General features: G+C 46.4%; 1 protein-coding gene across 1 annotated transcript in view; it reads right to left on the bottom strand.

Annotated features, from left to right (window-relative positions):
• The window catches only part of LOC140192997 (tubulin polyglutamylase ttll6-like), a gene marked incomplete at its 3' end in the record, with an annotated part of 35224 nt that extends 21387 nt beyond the window's left edge, over positions 1–13837 (bottom strand). The window contains exons 1-3 of the mRNA XM_072250458.1: positions 13759–13837; positions 10543–10661; positions 7227–7357 (exon numbers count right to left, since the gene is read on the bottom strand). Of these exons, the coding sequence (XP_072106559.1) occupies positions 7227–7357; positions 10543–10661; positions 13759–13837 (329 nt within the window). The remainder of the gene's footprint in view (positions 1–7226; positions 7358–10542; positions 10662–13758) is intronic.
• Positions 13838–14129: the final 292 nt, after the last annotated feature.

The following is a 14129-nucleotide window of genomic DNA, read 5'->3' as shown; positions in this document are numbered from 1 at the left end:
AAGGATGAGAGGGGATCTCGTTGAAACATATAAGATTATTAAGGGATTGGACACGCTAGAGGCAGGAAACATGTTGGGGGAGTCCAGAACCAGGGGCCACAATTTGAGAATAAGGGGTAGGCCATTTAGAACGGAGTTGATGAAAAACTTTTTCACCCAGAGAGTTGTGGATCTGTGGAATGCTCTGCCTCAGAAGGCGGTGGAGGCCAATTCTCTGGATGCTTTCTAGAAAGAGCTAGATAGAGCTCTTAATGATAGTGGAGTCAAGGGATATGGGGAGAAGGCAGGAACGGGGTACTGATTGTGGATGATCAGCCATGATCACAGTGAATGGCGGTGCTGGCTCGAAGGGCCAAATAGCCTACTCCTGCACCTATTGTCTATCGTCTATAACCCAAACTTGTCCAACCTTTATACATTTCCTCATCCTCCTGCACTCCAGATAAAATAACCCAATTGCAGAGGAGAAGATGACGGCGCGACACAGCGCGCAGCGGCAACTCTGGTGATGAATATCTGTTATCTGTCAAGTAGGGTGCCATGCACAATTCTGATTTGATGGAGGCAGACGTGAGAGAACGGAGGAACATCTGGTGAAACTTCTGAAATGCCTGTTTCGCTGCCTCTGCTACTGTGTGATCTGAAATCTCCGGAGGGGAAGGCCCCGAATCCTCGGCTTTGCTCGTTGCTTGGCGGCCGGGGTGGGGTCGAAGCGCTCGGTAGAGATGGTGCTCGGTGTCGGAGGGCTGGTCAGAGGCTCGAAGTTTTCGGACGGGCTCAGAGTCGGCTGTGGTCAGGTGCTTCCAGGATGCTGCTTCGGCAAGTTTGCAACGCTGGAGGCTCATGGTAGGGAGAGTCTCTCCCTTCTACTGTCTGCGTGAGATGTTGGGGCTATTGGGACTTTGAGACTTTTTTTAAACCATGCCCATGGTTTGCTCTTTATCAAATTACGGTATTCCTTTGCAATGTTGTAACTATATGTTATAATTATGTGGTTTGTGTCCCTTTTAGTCTTGGTCTGTCCTGTGTTTCTGTGATATTCTACTGGAGGAACATTGAATCATTTCTAAATGACAATAAACGTGGACTGAGTGTCCTCATAATCTAATCTTGTCCAACGTTTATAAACTTCCCTCGGCCTCCTGCACTCCCAAGAAAAAAAATCCCAATCTTGTCCAACCTCAATGTAGAGACAAAAGAGATTTATACTCTCTCAGTCAGGCAGCATCCTGCCCAACCTTTTCTGCATCCTCTCTCAAGTGAGTCTCAGACCAAAGGGCACAGCCTCAAAATAGAGAGACGTCCATTTTCAACGGATACGAGAAAGAATTTCTCAGCTAGTCTTGTAGGGATTCCCATTCTGTGGTCGACAGATCCCTTGGTTAACGGTAGGGGTCAATGGCATAAAACAGGTTGGTAACTCCCGAGCTACAGCGAGAGTGGTGAATCAGCGGAGTTTGTTGCCACAGACAGCTGTGGAGGCCAAGCCCCTGTCTATGGTCTAGTTACCCGTCCTCAAAATCCAATCAAATGTCCCCACGCCTGTGTAAGTCAGTCCCTGGACCAATTTCTCCCCTAGAGGAGAATCGTGGGAGAGTTCAAGACCTCAGAGTACAAGGACGTCCCCTTAGAACAGGGATGAGGAGGAATTTCTTTAGCCAGAAGGTGGTGAACATGTGGAATTCATTGCCACAGATGACTGTGGAGGACAAACCACTGGTGGAGGCTGATAAGTTCTTGATTAGTCAGAGCGTCAAAGGTTATAGGGAGAAGGCTGGAGAGTGGGTTTGGGAAGGATAATCGATCAGCCATGATGGAATGCGGAGCAGACTCGATGAGCCAAATGGCCTAATTCTGCACCTGTGTCTTATGGTCCTGCAGTCTTAGACTCCATATCCTTCCTGCAATAGGGTGACCAAACTGCAACAACACTCCAAATGGAGGCTGAATGAAGCTTTATACAGTTGTGAAATGTCGTCTTTACTCGGGTACTGAGTGTACAACCAAGAAGGCAAAGACTTCTGTACACCCTCTTGACCACCCTACCTATCTGCATGGCCATTTGCAGGGAGTTATGAACTTGGACCCCTAGCTTTCCTTTCTACATCAAAGATCCATTCCCTCTGTACCTTGTTCAGCTCTCCTTCACTCACTGCTTTTAGTCAGGAGACATGGCTGAATTATATTTGCTGCTGATTGCAGAGACTTATTTTAAATTAACTCTCTTTTGTTGCTGTCAATTTAACTGGAGGCCACAAGTCCCACCGGGCCATCTCTTTGCCCAACAAGTCTCACCACGCCATCCCTTTGCCTAACAAGTCCCACCACACCATCCCTTTGCCTAACAAGTCCCACCACACCATTCCATAGAAATATAGAAACATAGAAAATAGGTGCAGGAGTAGGCCATTCAGCCCTTCTAGCCTGCACCGCCATTCAGTATGATCATGGCTGATCATCCAGCTCAGAACCCTGTACCAGCGTTCCCTCCATACCCCTTGATCCCTTTAGCCACAAGGGCCATGTCTAACTCCCTCTTAAATATAGCCAATGAGCTGGCCTCAACTGTTTCCTGTGGCAGAGAATTCCACAGATTCACCACCTTCTGTGTGAAGAAGTTTTTCTTAATCTTGGTCCTAAAAGGCTTCCCCTTTATCCTCAAACTGTGACCCCTCGTTCTGGACTTTCCCAACATCGGGAACAATCTTCCTGCATCTAGCCTGTCTAATCCCTTTAAGATTTTATACATTTCAATCAGATCCCCCCCGCAATCTTCTAAATTCCAACGAGTATAAGACTAGTTCATCCAGTCTTTCATCATATGAAAGTCCTGCCATCCCAGGAATCAATCTGGTGAACCTTCTTTGTACTCCTTCTATGGCAAGGATGTCTTTCCTCAGATTAGGGGACCAAAACTCCACACAATACTCCAGGTATGGTCTCACCAAAACCTTGTACAACTGCAGTAGTACCTCCCTGCTCCTGTACTCGAATCCTCTTGCTATGAATGCCAGCATACCATTTGCCTTTTTCACTGCCTGCTGTACCTGCATGCCCACTTTCAATGACTGGTGTATAATGACACCCAGGTCTCATTGCACCTCCCCTTTTCCTAATCGGCCACCATTCAGATAATAATCTGTTTTCCTGTTTTTGCCACCAAAGTGGATAACTTCACATTTATCCACATTAAATTGCATCTGCCATGAATTTACCCACTCACCTAACCTATCCAAGTTACCCTGCATCCTCTTAGCATCCTCCTCACAGCTAACACTGCCGCCCAGCTTCGTGTCATCCGCAAACTTGGAGATGCTGCATTTAATTCCCTCATCCAAGTCATTAATATATATTGTAAACAACTGGGGTCCCAGCACTGAGCCTTGCAGTACCCCACTAGTCACTGTCTGCCATTCTGAAAAGGTCCCGTTTATTCCCACTCTTTGCTTCCTGTCTGCCAACCAATTCTCTATCCACATCAATACCTTACCCCCAATACCGAGTGCTTTAAGTTTGCACACTAATCTCCTGTGTGGGACCTTGTCAAAAGCCTTTTGAAAATCCAAATATACCACATCCACTGGTTCTCCCCGATCCACTCTACTAGTTACATCCTCAAAAAATTCTATGAGATTCGTCAGACATGATTTTCCTTTCACAAATCCATGCTGACTTTGTCCGATCATTTCACTGCTTTCCAAATGTGCTGTTATCACATCTTTGATGACTGACTCTAGCAGTTTCCCCACCACCGATGTTAGGCTAACCGGTCTATAATTCCCCGGTATCTCTCTCCCTCCTTTTTTAAAAAGTGGGGTTACATTAGCCACCCTCTAATCCTCAGGAACTAGTCCAGAATCTAACGAGTTTTGAAAAATTATCACTAATGCATCCACTATTTCTTGGGCTACTTCCTGAAGCACTCTGGGATGCAGACCATCTGGCCCTGGGGATTTATCTGCCTTTAATCCCTTCAATTTACCTAACACCACTTCCCTACTAACATGTATTTCCCTCAGTTCCTCCATCTCACTGGACCCTCTGTCCCCTACTATTTCCGGAAGATTATTTATGTCCCCCTTAGTGAAGACAGAACCAAAGTAATTATTCAGTTGGCCTGCCATGTCCTTGCTCCCCATAATCAATTCACCTGTTTCTGTCCGTAGGGGACCTACATTTGTCTTAACCAATCTTTTTCTTTTCACATATCTATAAAAGCTTTTACAGTCAGTTTTTATGTTCCCTGCCAGTTTTCTCTCATAATCTTTTTTCCCCTTCCTAACTAAGCCCTATGTCCTCCTTTGCTGAACTCTGAATTTCTCCCAGTCCTCAGGTGAGCCACTTTTTTTGGCTAATTTGTATGCTTCTTCTTTGGAATTGATACTATCCCTAATTTCCCTTGTCAGCCACGGGTGCACTACCTTCCTTGATTTATTCTTTTGCCAAACTGGGATGAACAATTGTTGTAGTTCATCCATGCGATCTTTAAATGCTTGCCATTGCATATCCATCGTCAACCATTTAAGTGTCATTTGCCAGTCTATCTTAGCTAATTCACGTCTCATACCTTCAAAGTTACCCTTCTTTAAGTTCAGAACCTTTGTTTCTGAATTAACTATGTCACTCTCCATCTTAATGAAGAATTCCACCATATTATGGTCACTCTTACCCAAGGGGCCTCTCACGACAAGATTGCTAATTAACCCTTCCTCATTGCTCAATTCCTTTGCCTAAAAAGTTCCACCACACCATCTCTTTGCCTAACAAGTCCCACTACACCATCTCTTTTCCTAACAAGTCCCACCACACCATCTCTTTGCCTAACAAGTCCCACCCACGCCATCTCTTTTCCTAACAAGTCCCACCACACCATCTCTTTGCCTCACAAGCCCCACCACCCCATCCCTTTGCCTCACAAGTCCCACCATGCCATCTCTTTGCCTCACATGTCCCACCTTGCCATCTCTTTTCCTAATTTGTTGACTATTGAATGAGCACTTGCCTTTGACACCATAATTTTTTAAGCTGATCGCAGAGACTTATTTTAAATTAACTCTCTTTTGTTGCTGTCAATTTTACTGGAGGCCTCAAGTCCCACCGGGCCATCTCTTTGCCCAGAAGTCTCACCACGCCATCCCTTTGCCTAACAAGTCCCACCACGCCATCTCTTTGCCTAACAAGTCCCACCACGCCATCCTTTTGCCTAACAAGTCCCACCACACCATTCCTTTGCCTAAAAAGTCCCACCATGCCATCCCTTTGCCTAACAAGTCCCACCACATCATCTCTTTGCCTCACAAGTCCCACCATGCCATCTCTTTGCCTCACAAGTCCCACCTTGCCATCTCTTTTCCTAATTTGTTGACTATTGAATGAGCACTTGCCTTTGACACCATAATTTTTTAAGCAGGTGAGGGATGCAGTCGTTATATCAATCATGTGGGTACTTTTGCCTTTGGGCAATGGTAGGAGATTGGTCAGCTATATCTTATACGCTGCATCCACATCACTGGAGAGCTGTATGATACAGATGTGAGAGGGGAGGGGAGGCAGCAGTGGAGGGTGGAGTGGGAGAGAGGACTCAGAGGGGGGACTGGGAGGGGTGTTGGGGGAGTGAAAGCGGGGATTGGGAGGTGTGTGTTGGAGGGCATGCATGGGGGATTGGGAGCAGGGGAGTGCAAGAGCAGAGTGGCAGGGGAGTGGGGGGAGTATTGGGAGAGAGTGGGTATGAGTGGGAAGAGGAAGCAACAGAGGAAGTGACAGGGAGAGTGGGAGGGGGTGAGGGTGGGTACACGGGAGAAGAGACTGGTAATGGTCATTTAATATCTCTTTCCATTAGATGTTAACTTAATGGACCCTTGCAACTTGGGTGTATGTTCAACAAAGATTGCTAAGATGAGATATGTCGAGGTTTTTTTTAAAACGTATCTCAACTTCAGACCAATGTGCATTAATGGAAGAGTTTATAGAAAGTCCATACCAGGCAAAATCCTCCCCACCATTGAGTACACTTAACTGCCACAAGAAAACAGCATCCAACATCCACATCCATGCTCTCTGCTCATTGGACAAAGAGGTCCAAGCAGACTGGGGTCCCACACCATCAGGTTCAGGAACAGTAATTACCCCTCAACCATCAGCAGCATGGATACCTTCACTCACCTCCACCCTCAACTCATTCTACAACCCTGTGGACTCTTTTTCAAGAACTCTGCAACTTGGCACAATCCGTCTTCTTTTGCGCATTGGTTGTTTGTCAGTCTTTGTTATTTATAGTCTTTCACAAATTCTATCGTACTTGCAAGAAAACAAATTTCAAGGTCATATCATATATGTACCTTGATAATAAATTTACTTTGAACTTTAACCTTTGATGTAATAAAGATGGGAAAGTGGTGCTAAGTGTCATTGACGCAGTTCAAAGTACATTTATTATCAAAGTAGGTATACGACATCCAATCCTGCGAATCGTCTCCTTACAGGCAGCCACAGAACAAGGAAACATAAAAGAACCCATTAAAAAAGTGAAGACTGCCAGACACCCAATGGGCAGAAACAAAATTAAATCGTGCCAACAATAAAAGTAAGCAAATAACTTTCAGAACTGAAGTTGACAGAAGTGAGTGCACTGACACGAAGCCAGTCATCACTGCAGCCAGTCCAGGAGCCTGTTCGTTGCAGGCCACGGCCTCAGTTCAGCGCACTGCTCAGTAAGCCTTTCCGAGCAGCGAGCTGAATACCAGCCCGTTCGTCACCTCCTGACCTTTTCAATCTGGCCTGGCACTTAAATCGTCCAAATCTCAGGTCGTTCCTCGCTCTCGGGACCCGGGCTTTGCCGGTTCGATGCACTCTCGGCTCTGTGCCTGACACCACATATCACTGTATGTTTCGATGTACTGTACATGTGACAAGTAAGGCTAATCTTTAATCTTTTCATAACTTATACACACACACACACACTTTATGGTTCTGAGAGACCATACAGATTTTGCTTGCTTCTGCTGTTTGCATGATTTGTGTTTTTTCCCTTTCTCCGCCATCGGGTGTTGGCCTTTAGTTTTAATTGGGTTCTTTCGGATTTCTTCCTTTGCAACTGCTGACAAGCAAGGAGATCTCAGGGTTGTATAATTTACACATTCTTTGATAATAAATGTACTTTGAAAGTTTGAAACACACACACGCATGAACAGAGCCCCACTCCATTTCGAGGTGGTCTTTAAACTTACTCAGATGGTAAACGCCAGCTTTTTGGGAAGATGTTGTAATCTTCTGGGTACTGCCTTAGCATGCGATTTAAGTTCATGACCAGCAAATCCTTCATACAGATTTCGTTCATCCCAAGAAAGTAATTCATTTTCTGTGTGAGGAAAAGAATTAACAATCCATGCAGACGGTATACCAGTATGACGTGGTATACGTTCAGTGACCATTTTACTAGGTGCTCCTGCTCCTTAATATAAAATATCTCATCAGCCAACCATGTGGCAGAAACTCAATTAATAAAAACATGCAGACATGGTCAAGAAGTTCAGTCATTGTTCAGACCAAACATCAGAATAGAGGGGGAAGAATTTGTGATCTAAGTGACTTTGACCGTGGAATGATTGCCGGTGACAGACAGGGTGGTTTGAGTATGTCAGAAACTGCTAACCTCCTGCGATTTTCATGCACACACCAAGAATCAGTGAAAAGCTTGTCTTGCCTACTGTTCACACAGATCAGTACAATGAGGCAGAACAGGGTAAAATAATCAAAGTACAGAATAAAGTGTAAAAGCTACCCAGAAAATGCAGCACAGGTAAATGACAAAATGCAAGATCATAATGAGGTAGAGTACTCTGCAAAAGTCTTAGGAGCACATCTAAATATCAAGGGTGCACAGTACTGTAGTGATTTTATGTATTGCACTGTACTGCTGCCACAAAAAAAATCTAATTTCATGACATGTGTGAGTGATGATAAACCTGATTCTGATACGGGTGTCTGTTGTGGACTGAGTGGGAAGTGAGGCAGGGACAGGGGAATGAATCATGGTTGGGAAAATGGAAAGGGAGGGGGAGGCACCAGAGAGACATTCTGTAATGATTAATAAACCAATTTTTGGAATCAAGTGACCTTGCCTGGCGTCTCAGGGCTGGGTGTGTCTGCACCCCCCCCGCCCCCCCGGCACTCCTTCTCTGCCACCTGTCCCACACCCTTCCTGGGGTGCTCCACCCTCGCCATTCCCAAAATCCTTTGTTCCCGCCAGAGTTACAAACTCGCTGTCTGCTCCACGATGACAAATACAGTACTGTGTGCAAAAGTCTTAGGCACGTCATAACCATTATGTCATATGACGTGGGCAATCATGGTCTCCTGATCGTGATTGTTCTCAGCAAATGTTATCTACAGAAGTGGTTTGCCATCGCCTTCTTCTGGGTGTTGTCTTTACACGATGGTAGGGATGGATTCTCAATATTCCTGGATTTCAGTGCTTTAAAAGGGATAGAGAGGGGGGAAAGGGGAGGAGGGGTGGCATTCCTGGTCAGGGATACTATTACAGCTACAGAAAGGGTGTGTAATGTAGCAGGATCCTCTTTTGAGTCAGTATGGGTAGAAGTCAGGAATGGGAAGGGAGCAGTTACTCTATTGGGAGTATTCTATAGGCATCCTGGTATCAGCAGAAATACCCAGGAGCAGACTGGGAGGCAGATTTTGGAAAGGTGCAAAAATAACAGGGTTGTTGTCATGGGTGACTTTAATTTCCCTATTATTGATTGGCACCTGATTAGTTCCAATGGTTTAGACGGGGCAGAGTTTGTTAAGTATGTCCAGCATGGATTCCTGTCACAATATGTTGACAGGCCGACTAGGGGGAATGCCATACTAGATCTAGTACTAGGTAATGAACCAGGTCAGGTCACAGATCTCTCAGTGGGTGAACATCTGGAGGACGGTGATCACTGCTCCCTGGCCTTTGACATTATCATGGAAAAGGATAGAATCAGAGAGGACAGGAAAAATTTTAATTGGGGAAGGGCAAATTATGAGGCTATAAGGCTAGAACTTGCGGGTGTGAATTGGGATGATGTTTTTGCAGGGAAATGTATTATGGACATGTGGTCGATGTTTAGGGATCTCTTGCTGGATGTTAGGGATAAATTTGTCCCGGTGAGGAAGATAAAGAATGGTAGGGTGAAGGAACCACGGGTGACAAGTGAGGTGGAAAATCTAGTCAGTTGGAAGAAGGCAGAATACGTGGTCTAGTAGCAAGGATCAGATGGGTCTATTGAGGAATATAGGGTAGCAAGAAAGGAGCTTAAGAAAGGGCTGAGAAGAGCAAGAAGGGAACATGAGAAGGCTTTGGCGAGTAGGGTAAAGGAAAACCCAGGCATTCTTCAATTATGTGAAGAACAAAATGATGACAGGAATGAAGGTAGGACCGATTAGAGATAAAGGTGGGAAGATGTGCCTGGAGGTTGTGGAAGTGAGCGAGGTCCTCAATGAATACTTCTCTTCGGTAATCACCAATGAGAGGGAACTTGATGAAGGTGGGGATAATATGAGTTGCCTCACAGGTAGATAGGGTAGTTAAGAAAGCTTATGGGGTGTTAGCTTTCATAAGTCGAGGGACAGAGTTTAAGAGTTGCGAGGTAATGATGCAGCTCTATAAAACTCTGGTTAGGCCACACTTGGAGTACCGTGTCCAGTTCTGGTCGCCTCACTTTAGGAAGGATGTGGAAGCATTGGAAAGGGTACAGAGGAGATTTAACAGGATGGGGCCTGGTTTAGAGAGTATGGATTATGATCAGAGATTAAGGGAGATAGGGCTTTACTCTTTGGAGAGAAGGAGGATGACGGGAGACATGATAGAGGTATACAAGATATTAAGAGGAATAGATAGAGTGGATAGCCAGCGCCTCTTCCCCAGGGCACCACTGCTCAGTACAAGAGGACATGGTTTTAAGGTAAGGGGTGTGAAGTTCAAGGGGGATATTAGAGGAAGGTTTTTTATTCAGAGAGTGGTTGGTGCGTGGAATGCACTGCTTGAGTCAGTAATGAAGGCAGATACACTGGTGAAATTTAAGAGAGTGTTAGACAGGTATATGGAGGAATTTAAGGTGGTGGGGTTATATGGTAGGAAGTGCTTAAGGGTCGGCACAACATTGTGGGCCGAAGGGCCTGTACTGTGCTGTACTGTTCTATGTCCTATGGCTAACCCCCGCTCCCCCCACCACCAAACCATTGTCAATACTCTTCAGAGATTGTCTGCCTGGCGTCAGTGGTTATATCACCAGGACTTTTGATCTGCACTGGCTGCTCATATGGCCATCCACCAGCTGCCCCCATGGCTTCGCGTGACCCTGATCAGTGGGGGGGGGCTAACCAGGGGCTACACCTTGCCCAAAGCTGACATGCAGGCTAGCGGAGGGAAGGAATGCCTTGTAACTACAGCATCAACATCATGAAATTTAAAAGCTGAGTGGAGTTTCACAATGGTGCAGGTTCTGGGGGTGGGGGTGGAATGGGAGCTTCTGATTGGCTCTTAAGTGGGTCAATTACCTGGTACCGCTTTAGTGACATGGCTTTATCCCGTGACACGAAATTGTCCGACCAGTACAATGTCCATTGCTCCTCTTCGCCGACCTCTTTCAACCCAAGGAGTGCGGCTGCACGGCGAACTGCGAAAGAAACAATGCCAGTTCAGTCTGTGATTGTAGACTGGAGACCAATAGATTGCTGCCGTCGCAGGAGGGAGGAAGGAAGGAAGGTGGGGGACTGGAGAATGGAGAAACACCGGAGCAACAAATGCAGGAATGGGGAGGGTCTTCATAAACACGAGAGGCTCTGCAGAAGCTGGAAACCCAGAACAACACATGCAAACTGTCGGAGGAACACAGCAGGTCAGGCAGCATCTAAGGTATTGAATACACAGTCGACGTTTCAAGCCGAGAACCCTTTTCAGTCCTCGTGTAGGGTGCAGGTGAATCCGAGAGATTCTTACTCTCCAGGACACTACTTTTCATATTTCCTGCAAACTGCAAACTCATATTTCAAGGACATTTTACAACTCAAGTTCCCTGCTTTTCTTTAATACACAACTTGCATTCTTTTGCACATTGGTTGTTTGGCAATCTGTGTTTACGTGGAGTTTTTATTGTAAATTCTATTGTAGAAAGCACGGCAGCGCCTCTACTTTCTTGAGAGCCTGTGGAGATTCAGCGTGACCTCTAAAACTTTGACAAACTTCTATAGATGTGTGGTGGAGAGTATATTGACAGACTGCACCACAGCCTGGTAGGGAAACACCAATTCCCTTGAATGGAAAATCCTACAAAAAGTTGTGGATGCTGCCCAGTCCATCACAGGTAAAGCACATCTATGTGAAACACTGTCACAGGAAATTAGCATCCATCATCCGACTCCCTCCCTCATTGCTGCCAACAGGAAGGAGGTACAGAAGCCTCAGGACCCACACCACCAGGTTCAGGAACAGTTATTACCCCTCAACCATCAGGAAGGAGGTACAGGAGCCTCAGGACTCACACCACCAGGTTCAGGAACAGTTATTACCCCTCAACCATCAAGAAGGTGGTACAGAAGCCTCAGGACTCACACCACCAGGTTCAGGAACAGTTATTACCCCTCAACCATCAAGAAGGAGGTACAGCAGCCTCAGGACCCACACCACCAGGTTCAGGAACAGTTATTACCCCTCAACCATCACAAAGGTGGTACAGGCTCTTGAACCAAAGGGGTTAACTTCACTCAACTTCACTTGCTCCATCACTGAAATGTTCCCACAACTTGTGGATTCACTTTCAAGGACTCTTCATCTCATGTTCTCGATATTTATTGCTTATTGTTTCTTTCTTTTCGGATTTGCACAGCTTGTTGCCTTTTGCACTCTGGCTGACCCCCAAGTTGTCGCGGTCTTTCATTGATTCTGTTAAGGCTTGTATTCCATAGATTTATTGAAAATGAATCTCAGGGTTGTAGATGGAAATGCATACCTACTTTGATAATAAATTTTACTTTGACTTTGTCGACACCATGATTAACTAATCACCTACTTAATGTGAACATTTTGAATAGAGTCAGGCAGATTGACAGAATCACATAATTACAATGGTAGCACGTCCCAACTAGCAGAACCCTTTCTGTTACAGGGTTGACGCATGGCACCCTGAATATACAACTAAACAGAGATTTAAGTGTCTTGAACTGGGCCTTAAGAGGTAGGGATATATCTTTCACAAGGTGCCGATACTGATCTGATGCCTTCCCTCTATATAGTTTCAGCTGGGCAGAGTCAGAATGTCCCACACACAATGGTTGGTTTCACCAATCACAAAGTATTAGTGAGTCCTAATGAAGGGTCTCGGCCTGAAACTTACTTTACCTTCTGCAATGAAGGTCCTCCGTCTCTGACGATCTTCAGGACTCCCTTCATCACGTCGGTGGCTTCTCTCCGTTTTCACTACTGTCAGCCTTGCAAGCCCCAGGTGGAGACTCAGGAGTATCGTCAGCACTCAGACGTAGAAGGAATCGTCACTACTGTTTCTGTAACAATTCTGAGCTGAACCCCCGAATCCCGAGGACTGCTGGACCACTCTTAGTTTGACCTCTACCCTTTGACCTGTTCGGCGTGGGCGATCCTACCAAGAGCCAAAGCACAAAGCCCCGACCCCAGCCAGCATAGCTCTCTGGGTCATTGAGGCATGCAAGCCTTCAAACCACAACAAGGCTGTGGACCTCTCCGTAATGTTGGCTCTTTATCCAGCTCCCTAATCTCCTGAGTTGCTCCATTTTGCTTGTGTTACTCTGGATTTCCAGAATTTGTCAGCTGGAAATTGAGCTGCTTCATCAATATGTGCCGTGTCATATGACGTCACCATTATGCACCGTGTCGTGTGATGTGGGCAATCAGTTTTTTCCATGACCATGATTGTTCTTGGCAAAGTTTTCTACAGAAGTGGTTTGTCACTGCCGCCTTCTGGGCAGTGTCTTTACAAGACATCTGACCGCCGCCCCCCCCCACCCCCCAGCCATTATCAATACTCTTCAGAGATTGTCTGCCTGGTATCAGTGGTGGCGTAACCTGGACTTGTGATCTGCACCGGCTGCTCATACAACCATCCACCAGCTGCTCCCTTAGCCTCACATAACCCAGACTGGGGGGCTAGGCAGGTGGCAGGTACTACACCTTGCCCAAGGGTGACCTGCAGGCTGGCGGAGGGAAAGAGCGCTTCACACCTCCTTTGCTAGAGACGTATCTCTACCCCGCCAGCCAAGGGGTGCACTGGATTTGTTTTTAACACAATCCCGTCCATCATACACTCCATACACAGTGCTGGATTCCAAGTGAACCGTGGGGCGGCCCGGTAGCGTAGCGGTCCACACAACGCTTTACTGTACCGGCGACCCGGGTTCAATTCCCACTACTGCTGAATAGACTCCTGAAGCTCTTCTATCCCTGAGGTTGAATTATTGTTTTTGAGCAAATTAACTCTCCTCACAATTAAAAACCAGAAACACACCAGCGATTAAACACAAGAGGTTCAACAGATACTATAAATTCAGAGCAACACACACAATATATTCCATCTTGGCTCCCCCGCTACGAGTTCTCTCCTATTCACCTATCTATCACTTTCCCTGAACACCTCAATCCTCCCCTCTCCTCAGACACTACCAACTCCCTCCCCCACTCCAATCCCAGCTCTCATCCGTGCCGGGTCTTCACAATTCCTTCCAGCCTCCCTCTCTGAGGCAGACCGTTCTGTCCTCGGTCCCCTCGCACCCACACCTCAGTGAGTTCCGCACCCACCATGATGCCGAGCTCTTCCTCCGCCATCTCTCCGTCTCCGAGCCTATTTCTTAGGCAAGGACGCCCCACCCCACACCAGTGACCTCTTTCTCCCATCTTTAACCCTTCTCCTCCTCCTGGACACCCCACCTTGGTCTTTTGCCTGCTCTGGACCTTTCCATTGCCAACTGCCAATGGGACATCAACCGTCTCGACTTCAACATTCCTCTCCAATTCCAACCTCACTCCTTCTCAACACTCCGCTCTGCACTGCCTCCGCACTAATCCTAACCTCACCATCAAACCTGCAGATTAGGGAGGTGCTGTAGTAGTCTGGCGA

The sequence above is a fragment of the Mobula birostris genome, unplaced genomic scaffold, assembly GCF_030028105.1.
Source record: "Mobula birostris isolate sMobBir1 unplaced genomic scaffold, sMobBir1.hap1 scaffold_3344, whole genome shotgun sequence".
In the NCBI taxonomy this organism is placed as follows: Eukaryota; Metazoa; Chordata; class Chondrichthyes; order Myliobatiformes; family Myliobatidae; genus Mobula; species Mobula birostris.
Note: the sequence above shows the minus strand (reverse complement) of the source record. Positions and strands in the feature narration are given on the sequence as shown.